At 53.2% G+C, this 17,225-nt stretch overlaps 2 protein-coding genes across 3 annotated transcripts in view; one reads left to right on the forward strand and one right to left on the reverse strand.

Moving 5' to 3' along the window:
- The window catches only part of LOC133360233 (ATP-binding cassette sub-family A member 2-like), a 56,809-nt gene extending 51,819 nt beyond the window's left edge, over positions 1 to 4,990 (forward strand). For both annotated transcript variants that reach the window (XM_061578871.1, XM_061578872.1), the window contains exons 49-50: positions 3 to 371; positions 1,696 to 4,990. In XM_061578871.1, the coding sequence (XP_061434855.1) occupies positions 3 to 371; positions 1,696 to 1,731 (405 nt within the window). In that variant the 3' untranslated portion in view covers positions 1,732 to 4,990. The remainder of the gene's footprint in view (positions 1 to 2; positions 372 to 1,695) is intronic.
- A 10,027-nt stretch (positions 4,991 to 15,017) lies between these two features.
- Positions 15,018 to 17,225, reverse strand: part of LOC133360139 (syntaxin-binding protein 2-like) — a 3,698-nt gene continuing 1,490 nt past the window's right edge. The window contains exons 2-3 of the mRNA XM_061578726.1: positions 15,820 to 15,972; positions 15,018 to 15,134 (exon numbers count right to left, since the gene is read on the reverse strand). Coding sequence (XP_061434710.1) covers positions 15,025 to 15,134; positions 15,820 to 15,972 — 263 coding nt within the window. The 3' untranslated portion in view covers positions 15,018 to 15,024. The remainder of the gene's footprint in view (positions 15,135 to 15,819; positions 15,973 to 17,225) is intronic.

The following is a 17,225-nucleotide window of genomic DNA, read 5'->3' on the forward strand; positions in this document are numbered from 1 at the left end:
AGGTGTTCGTGAACTTCGCCAAGAAGCAGAGCGACAATCTCGAGCAGCAGGAGAGCGGCTCGGGCCCCGTCGCGCCGGGCCGCGGCGCCGCAGGCTGCCTACCCTGCTGCCCCCCGTGCTGCCCCCCCTGCTGCCCCCCGTGCTGCCCACCGTTGTCGCCGGCCTGCCCGCCGCCGGCGCCGGCCTGGCTGTGCCGCGGCACCGCCCGCTCGGCGGAGCTGCAGGCGCTCATCCGGGAAGCGCCACGGCGGCAGCGGCGCGGCGATGACGACGAGGAGGAGGAGGAGGAGAGGGCCGGGCCGTGCGCCGGCGATGACGAGCAGCTGGTCAGCGGCGACGAGGACGGCCTCGTGAGCTTCGAGGAGGACAGGGTGAGCGTGGGATTCATTCAGCTGTGTAGCGACCAGAGGTCTGCTTATTATCATTCTTATTTCTACTTTACCAACGCTTTCTCGCTGAGGTTGACGGCCTTCATGAATCGGAATCTGTATGTAGACTGTAGGAGGAATCTGGACGTCCAGCAATGGGCGGGTTGGCAAGTTACCACCTCGTTCATCCCATCGGTTCTGTTCGTTCGTTTGTCCGCCCGTCCCGTGCGTAGCATGGGGGTCGCGGTACCTCCCGTAGACTTGATCCGACTCGAGTGAGACTCGCGTGTAAAGTGGTGCTGTGCTGTTAGGGACTTACCGTGGAGAAAACCGGACTCGCTGCCCGCAAGGGGTTAATGATAATGTCCAAACCAGAGCTCATTATATCATGGGACCTCCTTTGCCAGTACCAAAATATGAGAATAGTTTTTTTCCCCTTTTTTTCAGGCAACAAAGGAGGTCCTATGATGTAGATGCTCACCCGAGCTCGCATTACTCTGATAGTGGATTGTCTTTGTGCTGTATGCCTTTTGGTGTCCTAACACCATTTGAGACGAGGTTCAAAAGAAAGCTGTCTCTGGTGTGGACCAATCAGTTTCAAAGACAATGCAGATATCAGTTTTTTTTTGTTGCATTCTGACCACAAACATTGTGGTTAATGCAGACATGATTCCTTGTAAAAGGTGTTTTTTTGTTGCCAGAAAAAAGGGGAAAAAATTATATTCTCGGAGCTCATTATATTAACGTTCTCAAAAAAATATGCAAATGCATGTTGGCCTGATAGCCACCCACCAGCTTCCGTACCACTTGTTAACGAACTAAACTATTTTAAATTTACAAAGTGAGGCCCACTGAGCTATGTAGATATTTTTCTGAAGCGACCTGGCCAAGGATGATTAGCAGCAGCCAAATACTCTAAACGTCGATTCTAAATGTGGAGGGAAAAACCAGAGGACCTGGAGAAAAATTTACGGGGACCACATGCAAGCTCCAAATATACAGCAGCAGGCGTCCGGGTGGGGATCGGGCCCACGACCTCCTGTACACCAGGCGAGGTAGTTAACATCTCCTAGCCACCGTGGCAAGATGTTCTCACCCTGGAGAAAATTTGACCACAGGGGGTTAATGCCCACAAACCAGTGCTCGTGCTACCATCCGCAACTAAAATATGCAAACGAACATTGCCCTGACCAGCCACTCGCCAGACTCCGTACCGCCAGTTAAGCGCACAAGCGAGGGACCATCGCACGTCGGGAGCCTCAAGAGGACCTTCCCTCCTCATTCTCCCACTGGCTCCCCCCCCCAACCCCCCTCCGTCTCGCCGTAGGCTCAACTCGCGTTCAACACGGACACCATCTGCTGAGGCCGACAGCCTCCGCACCTCCCTCGCTGCCCTCCCTCACCCGTCCCTTCCCCTCCCCCGGCGGTGCGGAGTCGGCGGGGGAGGAGGGGGGGTGGGCTCGCGAGCGCCGGCACGTCGAAGGCGCTAGTGCCTGGAATCTCGCGCCACGCCGCCGGTGGAAAGGCGCTCCTTTCCTCGCCCCTCGACTGCCGGAGGAGGAGGAGGAGGGGAGCGCTCGGGAGCCGAACCCCCCCCCCCCCCCACTTCCCCGGCTCGCCAGGAGAATGGTGGTAACGGCAGAATGTGGCTGAATCTCCATGTGTCCCATCTCTAACGGGTGTGTTCCCCCACCCCTCGCACGCACGGGGTCTGTGTGGGTTCTTTTGTCCGACCGCTCCCATCTCCTCCCACGTGTATAAACTCTCATTAAACCACCTTCGTGCATAGAGGACGGCAGAGCCTTGGCAATCGTCGGTAGTGCCGGCTCGGCGCCGCGGCCGCTTTCCGCCTTTCCCGCTCCTCATCTGCGTTGACTCCTCCCGGCCGGCATGCAGGCGGTACCCACGCTTTACCCCACCGTGCACGACCTGCCGCTCGACTATCCGCGAAGCCTCCGCTGGGTGGTCCGAGGTAGTTGGGAGGGCACGGGGCGGGGGGGTCGGGGTTTAAGGAATGTGCGCCGTTGTTGTCTGCCGCTGGCGCTTGGGGGATTGTATCGAAGCGGGTCGCCTCTGAAATGCCGACTTCCTGCGTTGACCGGTACCCGTCCGTGTATCCAGGCGAGCGGTCACTGGGGTGTTGGGTGTGTCCAGTGCCCGCAACGCGTGCAGGCAGGGCTGAGAGATGACCCCAACGCGTTCTTGTGGTGGGTGGCAGCGCTGTTCAATTCTTTGCACGCATTTGGTGGGATAGGCTCGCACGTGTGCCGTGAGCCGTGAGCTTGCAAGGCGCTGCGCGTGGTGCATGCCGTTCGACCGGCCGTGTCCCCGACCCAGAGTAATGCAGCGTGTCCTCAATACCGGAGTAATTTAGTGGGGCGGGTGGAGGTGGGTTGCCCTCTGTATATCAATTTTTGTTCCCCTACAAACTCCCATTATTTTCATGAACACCAAATTCTGCCTCATTTTACAGCTCGTACTGTTCTTTACATTGCTCTGAATGTATACCGTAAAAGCAATCGCTGTGTGTGTATATATATGTGCGTGTGTGACACGTAGCACACCTTAAAAATGCGGCGCTCGAAACCCACTGGGAAAAACCCGCGCCAATTCTGGACCGTCCGCAGCCAACGCCAAAGCGTCCGCGAGGGAGCTTGGGGCCCTGTCGGCGCGCGGGGGCCATCCCCACCGGCACCCGGGGGGCTATCCCCGCCGGCGCCCAAAGGCCACCGGCACCTCGGGGCCGCGCTCCCCCCAGCGCAGCGGCGTGTGGAGGGGACGCGGCCCTTAATGACGAGGGCCAAGCGGCGCTCTGCTGCGCGCCCGTTGCGTTTGTGGGCTTCGGGGCTTTGCGCCTTCTACGCTTGGTTGCTGCAGAGACACCCCGCAGTGTGCGGGGGACGCCGTGGTTTAGCCGGGCGGCGGCAGGGGGGGTGGCGGCGGCGGTGGCCGTTAGGCCGCAAGCGGCGTGCGCCGCACTGTCTGATCTAGAGATGTGGAGGCAGCGGCAGCGGTGGGGGGCGGGGGCTGGTGGTGGATCACCGCGCACAGGTGGCTGTGTGAAACTCCCTTCCCCTTGGGCGTCAAGCAGGAGTCGTCACTTGGCTCTGCCTGGAGATGGCGGTTCAGCAACGATGTGCGCTCAACCCCGTTCTGTCTGCATGGGGTCGAGTGTTTACCCCTTCACACGCGCGGGTCTTTTTTCCGGGTGCTCTGGTTTCCTCCCACGCGTATAAACACTCCATCAATTGGCCGATAACACCGCATACAGAAGGCCGCAGAGCTTGGGCGATTGTTGGCGCCGGCTTGTTGTGCGTCTGCTGCCTTGTCTGTGGTTCGGCCTCGCACCTCCGAGTCGTCCTCTCGACGAGAGCGAGCGGATGCCGTGTGGCGGTGGCGCATTGCTACAACCTGACGTCATTATGGCTGCGGTTTATCCACTCCCGTCTTGTCCGAGGGCACGCGGTATCCCGCTGCTAACATACAGGGCCCACCCTGACCCTGAGTGAACCCCCAGTATGTTGAGAGGCAGGCGTGTTCTCTTGAGAGGGCCGAGCCCATCCTGGGATGCCGAGTGTTCGCAGCCGATGGGCTGGCCGTGTATCCGGGAATCCAGGTCGCCGTGACCGAGCACACGGAATGACTCTGTGAACGGATGATGACGTGAAATGACTTGCATGGCTTTGCGCTCTGCTGCACATTGCGTGGAATGCAAGCAAAGGTGGCGGGGACCGTTTGGTGGAGCCCTTCATGTAATGGGACGGTGGCGCTGTACGTGTGGCCTGTGATTAATAGGGCACAAGGTAGGGTCACGCGGCATGGGTGAGAGGTCACAAGGTGGAGTCACGTGGCATGGGTGACGTCATGCGGCATGGGTGAGGTCACAAGGTGGAGGTCACGCGGCATGGGTGACGTCACTGTTGGCACGAAGACGCTGCACGTTGTGGTAGGCGATGCGTACAACCCCTTGTGCATTTGTTAAAAGAATTACTCTGAGTCGTGAGTTCAAGAATCGATCGTCTCCGTGCAGCATGGCGTACAGCAAGCGGTTGATGGTGGAGTAACGGCTTGTGTCAGGCCTGCTAACTCAACAACAACAACTCACTCCACAATACGATAGGCCTCGACAGCCGTCCTTGCTGGGGGGGGAGGTCGGGGGGGGAGCATGTCGAGGTGAATCGTGTGACTAGCCGCGTGACTAGCCGCGTGGCGGTGCTGCACGTGGCTGCAGCTGTAATCCAGCACGGCGGAGTGCGGCGGCAGCAGCAGCGAGGGTTGACGGCTCGAGGCCACGTGCACGTGGCCTCGAGCCGCCACCTCTGCCCCGACACTGAGGAGTCGTTCTCCAGCTCTCTCGACGTACGAGCAACGGGTGGGCACGGGGACCGATCCTTGCGCTCGCCACCGCGCCTCTGGCAGTGTGTGGGGGGGGGGGGGGAATCACTCTAGCGGCTCTGCTGCAGCCTTGCAGCTGCCGTGCTGCAAGGCTGCGCCTGCCGTGCTGCAAGGCTGCGGCTGCCGTGCTGCAGCCGCATGCTGCAGGCTGCAAGGCTGCGCCTGCCGCGCTGCAAGGCTGCGGCTGCCGCGCTGCAAGGCTGCAGCTGCCGTGCTGCAGCCGCATGCTGCAGGCTGCAAGGCTGCGGCTGCCGTGCTGCAAGGCTGCAGCGGCTGTACCGCTCGGGGTGGGTAGGGGGGGGGAGAGATACCCACGCAGATTGCTATTCTGCCGGTGTCTTTCGGGCATCGATTCGTCCATTCATTCATTTGTCCATTGCTTCGCAAGCGAATGTGCGGGCTGGGTGGGTATTGGGTGGGGGGGGGGGGGTATGTACCATTTGCACTGCCTGCTGCTGTGATTGTGACTAGGGGGTGGGTTTGGGGTGGGGGGGTGCCCTGCCCCCACCGCCTCCGCCGTGTCCGATCTGGAACGGTTCTCGTCTGTGTCTTGGCGGCACGTTGTGGGTTTTTTCCGAAGTCTGCGACTCGTCGCTTTGGGAGGCTGCTGCTGCCGCCGCCGCTGCTGCTGTACCAGTGAAGTCCTTGCGCGTGCACGCGTGCGTGGATTTTATGAATAAAAAAAATCAACTCGACTGGGGAATGGTCTCTCTCTCTCTCTCGTCTTTACATTTGTGTGCCTCGTGTTAGTCGGGGTTAGCACGGTGGGCTACGTGCGGTGCGAAATATGTTCATACGTACACACTGCACCATAGACTCAAAACTGCCCATAGATTAAACACTGCCCATAGACTCAACACTGCCCATAGACTAAACACTGCCCATAGACTCAACACTGCCCATAGACTCAACACTGCCCATAGACTCAACACTGCCCATAGACTCAACACTGCCCATAGACTAACACTGTGTAGTGTATAGTAGTGTATAGCAGGGTCGGTTTCTTCATTAGGGCGATTGGGCGACGCACCACCAATGTCATTCAACCACAGAGTCACGCTAGCCGTCACTGTGCCTCTGGATATAGTCCAATCAGCGTCATGCTACGTTCTGTGGAGTACCGCCTCTTTTTGGGCGATTTCCCTCCAGCTGAGAATCGCCCTGAGTGGTCCCATAGACTTACATTCAAAGATGTTTTTTTTCGAACGGGGGCGCTGCAATGCATTCTCTATGGCTTCCGGGAGGGCTCGCACTAACGTGCTTACGTCATCATACGTGCTTACGTCATCATACGTAAGCACGTTTCATCCAACAATATAATTTGTCGCCACCTAGTGGAATCTTTAATAAAAGAAACTTAAGTGGTTTGTTTTAATAGTGAGTATAGAAACAAACAAGATGTATTGTAAGAGTCACTTTATTTTTCATTAATATTAAAGAAGTGAAGTTGCCTTTACATGCTTAAGCTGTTAATTTATCCATTGCATGGGTGGACCTTATCCTTATCAATCATCCAGACATTTGCCCCCCCTGAGAGATTTTGCAGGAGCCGCCACTGGTGTATAGTGTAGTGTATAGTAGTGTATAGTGTAGTGTATAGTGTTGTAAACTAGTACAGCACTAGTGTATAGTATAGTTGTGTAGTGTATTGTACTTTACTACGCGTCTCTTCGTACTCACTAACATGTACATTTTTTCTCTAACCCCTCCCTCTCTCTGCCTCCGCCCCCCTCTGTCTATTTAAGGCCACCCCACAGAGACGATCCCCCCTCTCTGTACCTGTGTTGCTCTCTCTATGTATCTTGGTGATATCTGTCTGCTTATATGTCTGTCTATAGTTTTCTGGTTAGATTTAATGTTGCTATTTCATTATACCTGATGATGATTGCTTGTGTTGCAATCGAAACGTCGTATGCTATTATTTAATTTATTATTTTATCTTTATACGAAAGAACCAAAGAATAAAGATGATTCCATTTCAGCAATTATCTCATCGACAGGGATTTGTACGTGGGGGCAACTGCAAAGTTAAGGCCTTGAGACAGGACTGAACCATATCGTTGGATAAGTAAATGTTAGTCCTGTTAACCGTTTGTTTATAAAATGTTCATTTTTAGTTGAGAGCAGGGGCGGTTTCTTCATTAGGGCGATTGGGCGACGCACCACCAATGTCATTCAACCACAGAGTCACGCTAGCCGTCACTGTGCCTCTGGATATAGTCCAATCAGCGTCATGTCACGTTCTGTGGAGTACCGCCTCTTTTTGGGCGATTTCCCTCCAGCTGAGAATCGCCCCGAGTGGCCCCATAGACTTACATTCAAAGATGTTTTTTTTTTCGAACGGGGGCGCTGCAATGCATTCTCTATGGCTTCCGGGAGGGCTCGCCCTAACGTGCTTACGTCATCATACGTAAGCACGTTTCATCCAACAATATAATTTGTGGCCACCTAGTGGAATCTTTAATAAAATAAACTTGAGTGGTTTGTTTTAATAGTGAGTATAGAAACAAACAAGATGTATTGTAAGAGTCCCTTTATTTTTCATTAATATTAAAGAAGTGAAGTTGCCTTTACATGCTTAAGCTGTTAATTTATCCATTGCATGGGTGGACCTTATCCTTATCAATCATCCAGACATTTGCCCCCCCTGAGAGATTTTGCAGGAGCCGCCACTGGTTGAGAGTTGTTCGTTAGTCTAGCAAATTTGTTCATTTCGGTCGTGTTAGTTTTGTTAAATACATTATCAGCTGATTGCTGTGTAATTGTGTCGATTATATTGCAGAGACACTGTTACTAATGTTTACGTGTAAGGACATTGGTGCTTTATAAATGTGACTTAGTTAACTTCTAGTGCGCTGTATTCTCTCTGTTTTAGCAATAATTCACGAGCTTTATGTAGTATTTGATTAGCTTTACGTGACCTAATGTGATGAGTTACTTTAACTGCGTGGCATTTACTTTGAATCTCTGCATCTTTTGAGAAGCGCCAGGTGAGGTTTACGTGACAACCCTTACGAGTTGGCTGTGTCGGGTGGTGGAGGGTTAAACGACACGCGTATATTTACGCGATCTAACCTCACAAAAACCTCTTATGGGTGATATTTGTCGCGAAAGCCGCCAACCACGTATTACACTGCGACCACGTGTTACACTGCGACCACGTGTTAAACTGCAGCAGTCGTGGTGTGAAGGCGGAGAGAAGGGGGGGGGGTCACGTGACGCACGCGGGCCGCCCGTTTTTGAGTTGACGGTTGTGGAGTCGGGTCACGTGACGAGGGGTCACTTAAAGCCTGGGTCAGAGCAGCGGGCCCGCGTGGTCCGGAGTGGCCATATACAGTATGCACGGTTAGAGGGTTTGTGGTTAGGGGTTAGAGTTTAAGGGTTAGCGGTTAGTGGTTATGGAGTTAGTGGTTAGAGTTTAAGGGTTAGGGGTTAGGGGGTTGGCGTTAGAGGGTTCAGGGTGCGGGTTAGAGGGTTAGGGTTTAGAGTTCGGGGGTTAGGGTTAAAGGGTTTAGGGATAGTTTTCGATTTAAAGCTTTCGTGACTGCAGGGATTCATCTTCTTGGTTCTTTCGGTAAAGTCACGTAGAGGGGAAGTAATACAATAATAAAAATAAAACATAATAAAACAATTCTCACGACGTTTCGGCCACAACGCAAGCAGCCGTTCTCAGGTGAAGAATGAGTCAATGCCAAGCTAGGAGCTTATATATAAGCTGCGTTGGAGGTGGAAGAAAGAGCGCCTTAACAAAAGAATGTGCATATGAAGAGGAATTTAGCATATACATGGGAAATGCGTAGGAGGTGGGCGGGGGGGTTTCAAAGTCATATTATGCCCATGCATTATGCAGGATCAACAGCACCAAGGGGGGGTGCAGGGATTAGCAGTAACAAAGGAAAGGAATGTTAATGATATGTAGCTGCAGTTACTCAACAACCACGTAGAAAACTAAAGTATAAACTACATAAAAAACTAAAGTATAAATTGCATAGCACCATCAGTATACTTACTATACTCTACACTAAGCTGAGTTACTAACAGCAAGTAATACATTACAATTCTACGTCATAAAAATTATATAATATGCTTCCATCTAAACTTTATTCTATTGTATCACACGAGCATATACCGTACTATATACTGCCAACATTAAATTATATACTGTATTGCTGTAAACCAACCTATACCTTATACATTTAATATAACACTATGTATTATTCTACCCACCCTAATGTGTGTCGAAATGGTTTATTACGTCCTTCCAATGATTGCTAAGCCAGAATCCATCTTCTCGGTTAAAATTGTCTCTGTGTTTGTATATTTGGATCGCCTCATGAACGAATCTCTCATGATAGCCAGATGGCTTGCAGAGAACCTCTGTCTTGGAGAAGTCAATATCATGTGAGCCCACTGAGTTGTAACAGTGATCTGCCACGGCTGAGGTGTTTGTCCTACTGTGTTTCAGGTCAGCTTTATGTTCACGGATGCGGTCCGAGACATGTCGTTTGGTTTCCCCACACATTAGGGTGGGTAGAATAATACATAGTGTTATATTAAATGTATAAGGTATAGGTTGGTTTACAGCAATACAGTATATAATTTAATGTTGGCAGTATATAGTACGGTATATGCTCGTGTGATACAATAGAATAAAGTTTAGATGGAAGCATATTATATAATTTTTATGACGTAGAATTGTAATGTATTACTTGCTGTTAGTAACTCAGCTTAGTGTAGAGTATAGTAAGTATACTGATGGTGCTATGCAATTTATACTTTAGTTTTTTATGTAGTTTATACTTTAGTTTTCTACGTGGTTGTTGAGTAACTGCAGCTACATATCATTAACATTCCTTTCCTTTGTTACTGCTAATCCCTGCACCCCCCCTTGGTGCTGTTGATCCTGCATAATGCATGGGCATAATATGACTTTGAAACCCCCCCGCCCACCTCCTACGCATTTTCCATGTATATGCTAAATTCCTCTTCATATGCACATTCTTTTGTTAAGGCGCTCTTTCTTCCACCTCCAACGCAGCTTATATATAAGCTCCTAGCTTGGCATTGACTCATTCTTCACCTGAGGACGGCTGCTTGCGTTGTGGCCGAAACGTCGTGAGAATTGTTTTATTATGTTTTATTTTTATTATTTTATTACTTCCCCTCTACGTGACTTTACCGAAAGAACCAAGAAGATTTAGGGATAGTGTTATGCGATTGGTATTAATGGTTAGAGGGTTAGGGATGTTTTGGGGTTAGGGGTTGTCCCACTCACAATCCCTCCCAGAGCTCCCACTTGCAATCCCTCCCAGAGCTCCCACTTACAATCCCTCCCATGCATCCCACTCACAATCCCTCCCAGAGCTCCCACTTACAATCCCTCCCAGAGCTCCCACTTACAATCCCTCCCATGCATCCCACTTACAATCCCTCCCATGCATCCCACTAACAATCCCTCCCAGAGCTCCCACTTACAATCCCTCCCAGAGCTCCCACTTACAATCCCTCCCAGAGCTCCCACTTACAATCCCTCCCATGCATCCCACTTACAATCCCTCCCAGAGCTCCCACTTACAATCCCTCCCAGAGCTCCCACTTACAATCCCTCCCAGGGGTCCCACTCACAATCGCTCCGAGGGGTGTATGTCTGTCCGTGTTGTCCCGTGCGTAGCCCAGGCGTGCTCATCAAGAGGTGTCGCGGTCTCGAGTCATCACGTCGCCCCCCCGCCCCTCTCACAAAGCCACGACAATGAATCACACGAGTCGTGGCGCGGTGCCCGTGAGGCCGAGTAAGGGGGTTTTACTGGGTCCAGTAGGGGCAGTCAGCGTGCAATGTGCCAAATTACCGTCGCTATCGGCATCGGAACGGTCTCATCGCCACGGGAACGCGACATCTTGAAGTCTACACTCTCACCACCAGCGGGAACAAGTCACACAGCTAAGTCACTCGCAGCCACGCCGCCGCCGCAGCAGGGACAGGGGCAGGGTGTGGGTTCAGGGCTATGGCTCTGCGTTGTATTGTGCCCTGGGTGTAGGGGGTCAGGGGCCGGGTTTGACGTCGAGGCTGGCGTCAGGGCGAGGGTTGAGGCAGTCTGGAGGGTCAGGGGGCCGGGGCCGAGCTGAAGGACCTCGCCACGGCGGCTGGGAGATGTTAACTCCCTCGCCTGGTCTGCAGGAGGTCGTGCGTTCGACCCCGACCCTGACAGCGCCTGTTGTATATTTGGAGTTTGCGTGTTCTCCCTGGGTCCTCCGGGTTTCCCCCCTCCACTTTGAGAAACACCACACGCACGTTTAGAGGATTTGGCTGCTGTACATTGACACACGATACGTCAATTCGTTTTGCCCTCATTTGTGGCCAGGTGGTTATTGAACAAGGGCGTTATAGCTAAAGTGGGCCTTACCTGGTAAAACAATAATAGTTTAGTGTTAATATGGGTCTCTCTGGGTCTCTATGGTTCTACACAAAGTCTCTGTGGGTCTCTGGTTCTACACAAAGTCTCTCTGGGTCTCTGTGGGTCTCTGGTTCTACACAAAGTATATCTGGGTCTCTGTGGGTCTCTGTGGGTTTCTGCGGGTCTCTGGTTCTACACAGAGTATCTGGGTCTGTGTGGGTCTCTATGGTTCTACACAAAGTCTCTGGGTCTCTGTGTGTCTCTGGTTCTACACAGTCTCTGTGAATCTCTGTGGGTCTCTGGTTCTACACGAAGTCTCTGTGGGTCTCTATGGTTCTACACAGAGTCTCTGGGTCTCCGTGGGTCTCTATGGTTCTACACAAAGTCTATGGGTCTCTGTGAGTTTCTATGGTTCTACACAAAGTCTGTGGGTCTCTGTGGGTCTCTATGGTTCTACACAAAATCTCTGTGGGTCTCTGTGAGTCTCTATGGTTCTACATTAGTCTATGGGTCTCTGTGGGTCTCTGTGGGTCTCTGGTTCTACACAAAGTCTCTGGGTCTCTGTGGGTCTCTATGGTTCTACACAGAGTCTCTGGGTCTCTGTGGGTCTCTATGGTTCTACACAAAGTCTGTGGGTTTCTGTGTCTCTGGTTCTACACAAGGTCTCTGTGGGTCTCTGGTTCTACACAGAGTCTCTGGGTCTCTGTGGGTCTCTGTGGGTCTCTATGGTTCTACACAGAGTCTTTGGGGTCTCTGTGGGTCTCTGTGGTTCTACACAAAGTCTCTGGGTCTCTGTGCGTCTCCACGAGTTTCGTATAACCAACGCGCATTCGTATCACGGGGCTCCTTTTCACGAGGTCGCCTGCGAGCGGTCGTGGCTCGGCGCGGGACCTGCCTGGGGACAGTCAACACAAAGTGGAAATCGTCGACGGCTTTTGGACGGCGGCGGCGGCGACACTGACGTCACAGCAGGGCTCGTGCTGCATGCGCCCTGGCTCACGACGAGACACGACGAGGAGGAGGAGGAGGGGGACACGAAACACGACGACGACCACGACGATCACCACGACGACGACGACGACACGAGGCGACTCGCGCGTGCATAGCTCGGGGGGGGGGGGGCACACGGGGGGGGGGGGGGGCACGCGGGAGAGACCATCGGCACCGCCTCGGCGCATGCAGCACGCGCACGTGCACACACATACACACATACACACACACATACACACACACATACACACACACACCTACACACACACATACACGCACACACATGCACACACACACATACACACATATACACACACAGACACACACACATACACACACCTACACACATATTACACACGCGACACACATACACGTGTGTACGCACGACACACTCATGCCGAAACGCGCGCGCGCGCGCGCACACACAACACACGCATGCAAAGGTGTACGCAAACACATAAAGACAAAGATCCCCCGTATAGCCTTTAGCAAACTTTTCGGGGCAAGTGCTGTTAGCGAGCACCTATGAAGGCCGGCACGGCACTCGAGGGGGTGGGTGGCCAGCACCACGCCCGGCCGCCTTTGTCTCCCCAGCGGCGATGTTTACTACACACCGTATCAGGTACTCATTCGAGGCTGAGTCGACCTAGGGGAGGCCCAGGACCGGTTCAGATAATCGTCACTTGTGTTGGCCGTGAGCGGGAATCGAACTCGGGTCGTCGGGTTCGGAGCGCAGCGTAGCGCTAACCACTACGCCACAGCTCACACACACACAGACAGACGTGGGTACACACACACACACAGACGTGGGTACACACACACACAGACAGACGTGGGTACACACACACACAGACGTGGGTACACACACACACACAGATGTGGGTACACACAGATGTGGGTACACACACAAAAAGACGTGGGTACACACACACACGTGGGTACACACACACACAGACGTGGGTACACACACACACACAGACGTGGGTACATACACACACAGGCGTGAACACACACACACAGACACACACAAACACACAGTAACCCACACAGACACACACACAGACACCCACACGGATACACAGACACCCACACAGACACACAGACACCCACACACAAACACAGACACACAGATACCCACACACAAACACACAGACACCCACACACAGACACAGACACCCACAGACACACAGACACACACAGACACAGACACACAAACACACAGACACAGACCCACAGAGACACACAGACACCCACACACAGACATACACCTCATCGGTGAACGAAACACGAAAGACGGTGATGACCTCTACAATGATGATGGTGGTGGTGATGGTGATGCTGGTGTGGTGATGATGATGATGGTGGTAGTAGTAACGATGATAGTGGTGGTGATGATGATGATGGTAGTAATGATGATGGTGGTGATGGTGGCAATGGTAGCAGTATTAATGATGACGATGATGGTGGTGTTAGCAGTAATGATGGTAGCAGTAGTAATGATGACGATGATGATGGTGATGAGGATGGTGGTGATGGTGTTCGTAGTGATGATGGTAGCAGTAGTAATGATGACGATGATGGTGGTGACGAGGATGGTGGTGATGATGGTGTTAGTAGTGATGATGGTAGCAGTAGTAATGATGACGATGATGGTAATGATGGTGTTCGTAGTGATGATGGTAGCAGTAGTAATGATGACGATGATGGTGGTGACGAGGATGGTGGTGATGATGGTGTTCGTAGTGATGATGGTAGCAGTAGTAATGATGACGATGGTGGTGATGATGGTGTTCGTAGTGATGATGGTAGCAGTAGTAATGATGACGATGATGGTGATGATGGTGTTCGTAGTGATGATGGTAGCAGTAGTAATGATGACGACGATGATGGTGATGATGAGGATGGTGGTGATGGTGATGATGGTGTTCGTAGTGATGATGGTAGCAGTAGTAATGATGACGATGATGGTGGTGACGAGGATGGTGGTGATGATGGTGTTAGTAGTGATGATGGTAGCAGTAGTAATGATGACGATGATGGTAATGATGGTGTTCGTAGTGATGATGGTAGCAGTAGTAATGATGACGATGATGGTGGTGACGAGGATGGTGGTGATGATGGTGTTCGTAGTGATGATGGTAGCAGTAGTAATGATGACGATGGTGGTGATGATGGTGTTCGTAGTGATGATGGTAGCAGTAGTAATGATGACGATGGTGGTGATGATGGTGTTCGTAGTGATGATGGTAGCAGTAGTAATGATGACGATGATGGTGATGATGGTGTTCGTAGTGATGATGGTAGCAGTAGTAATGATGACGATGATGGTGATGATGAGGATGGTGGTGATGGTGATGATGGTGTTCGTAGTGATGATGGTAGCAGTAGTAATGATGACGATGATGGTGTTCGTAGTGATGATGGTAGCAGTAGTAAGTCGCAACAAAGACGCCGCCGACGACGTCACGATGACGACGCCGACGTCACGATGACGACGTCACGATGACGTCGCTGCAGACGACGTCACGATGACGACGCCGATGACGACGCTGCAGACGACGTCACGATGACGACGCCGATGACGCCGCCGAGGACGTCACGACGACGACGCCGTCAACGGCTTTATTCTCCAACATGTGTGTGGCGCGCACGGTGCCGTGACGGTGACGACGGCGGTGACGACGGCGAGGCCTCACTTCCACTCAGCAGCGTGCGGTGCCGGGCGGCGCTCGGGATCACGGGGGGGGGGGGGTCGTGACACGGGGGAAGAGGTCAGGGGGGTAGTGACGCGGGGGTCCTGGGGTGGTGTGTCAGGGTGTCTGGGTGTCAGGGTGGGTCGTGGAGGTGGTGGTGGGAGGGAGATGTCTGGGGGGGGGGCTTCAGCTGTCGGGGGCTCCGGCCCCGACGAAGGAGACGCGTGACCCCTGGCGGAAGTCCGGGTGGCGGAGGTCGGAGAGGAACCGCTGTGGAGTCAGCAGGTGGGTGGAGCCTGCGGGGGCACACGCACGGCCAGGGGCACGGTGAGGGTGAGGGCGGTGGGTGAGGGTGAGGGCGGTGAGGGTGAGGGTGACGATGAGGGCGTGGTGAGGACAAAGACGGTGAGGGTGGGACGGTGAGGACGTTGAGAGCGGTGAGCGTGATGGTGAGCATGACGGTGAGTGTCGGCGAGTCCCGTCGAGTCGCCGAGTCTTAGGTGAGTGTCAGCGAGTGAGTGAGTGTCGGTGAGTCTTAGGTGAGTGTCGGTGAGTCTTAGGTGAGTGTTGTGTGAGTCCCTCAGCGAGTCCCGGCGAGTGTCGGTGAGTATTGGTGAGTATTGGTGAGTGTCGGTGAGTCTTAGGTGAGTGTCGGTGAGTCTTAGGTGAGTGTCGGTGAGTCTTAGGTGAGTGTCGGCGAGTCCCGTCTGTGAGTCTTAGGTGAGTGTCGGGGAGTCCCGTCGGTGAGTGTCGGTGAGTCTCGGTGAGTGTCCGAGTCCCTCGGTCGAGTCCCGTCGGTGAGTCTCAGTGAGTGTCGGTGAGTCCTCGGTGAGTGTCCGCGAGTCCCGTCGGTGAGTCTCGGCGAGTGTCGGCGAGTCCCGTCGGTGAGTGTCGGTGAGTCTCGGTGAGTGTCGGTGAGTGTCCGAGTCCCTGGGCGAGTCCCGTGGGCGCGTGTTGTGGGCGGCGCGTCTCCCCGCTCACCGACGACGACCTCCCACTTGGTGCCACCCTGCGACACCTCGAAGGCGCTGCGCGTCTCGCTGAGGCCCACGCCGCCCACAAAGAACGATGAGGCGGGGGCCGCTGCGGTACTCGGAGGCGCCACGCGACTCGTGCCAGTGGCCGTAGCGCGAGCTGCGTGGACATGACCACGACCGCCATCAACGACCATCAAGCACCATCAACCACTACCACAATCAACCACCATCAACCACTACCACAACCAACCACCATCAACCACTACCACAACCAACCACCATCAACCACCATCAACCACAACCACAATCAACCACCATCAACCACGACCACCATCAACCACCATCAACCACTACCACAACCAACCACCATCAACTACGACCACTACCAACCACAACCACCATCAACCACCATCAACCACCATCAACCACCATCAACCACGACCACTACCAACCACAACCATGACCACCATCAACCACCATCAACCACAACCACCACCAACCACAACCATGACCACCATCAACCACCATCAACCACAACCACTACCAACCACAACCATGACCACCATCAACCACCATCAACCACCCACAACCACTACCAACCACAACCATGACCACCATCAACCACCATCAACCACCATCAACCACAACCACTACCAACCACAACCATGACCACCATCAACCACCATCAACCACAACCACTACCAACCACAACCATGACCACCATCAACCACCATCAACCACCATCAACCACCACCACCATCAACCACCATCAACCACCATCAACCATCATCAACCACCATCAACCACCATCAACCATCATCAACCACCATCAACCACGATCCACCATCAACCACCATCAACCACAACCATGACCACCATCAACCACAACCACTACCAACCACAACCATGACCATCATCAACCACCATCAACCACGACCACCATCAACCACGACCACCATCAACCACCATCAACCACTACCACAACCAACCACCATCAACCACGACCACCATCAACCACCATCAACCACTACCACAACCAACCCATCAACCACCATCAACCACTACCACAACCAACCACCATCAACCACGACCACCATCAACCACCATCAACCACAACCACTACCAACCACAACCATGACCACCATCAACCACCATCAACCACAACGAACCACAACCAACCACTACCACGATCAACCACAACCAACCACTACCACGATCTACCACGATCAACCACGGCCACCATCAACCACCATCAACCACCATCAACCACTACCAACCACGACCACCATCAACCACCATCAACCACTACCAACCACGACAGACCACCATCAACCACTATCGACCACGACCACCATCAACCACCATCAACCACCATCACCACTACCAACCACGACAGACCACCATCAACCA

Source organism: Lethenteron reissneri, chromosome 67 (genome assembly GCF_015708825.2).
Source record: "Lethenteron reissneri isolate LAM-NWPU_2019-01 chromosome 67, ASM1570882v1, whole genome shotgun sequence".
Lineage (NCBI taxonomy): Eukaryota > Metazoa > Chordata > Hyperoartia > Petromyzontiformes > Petromyzontidae > Lethenteron > Lethenteron reissneri.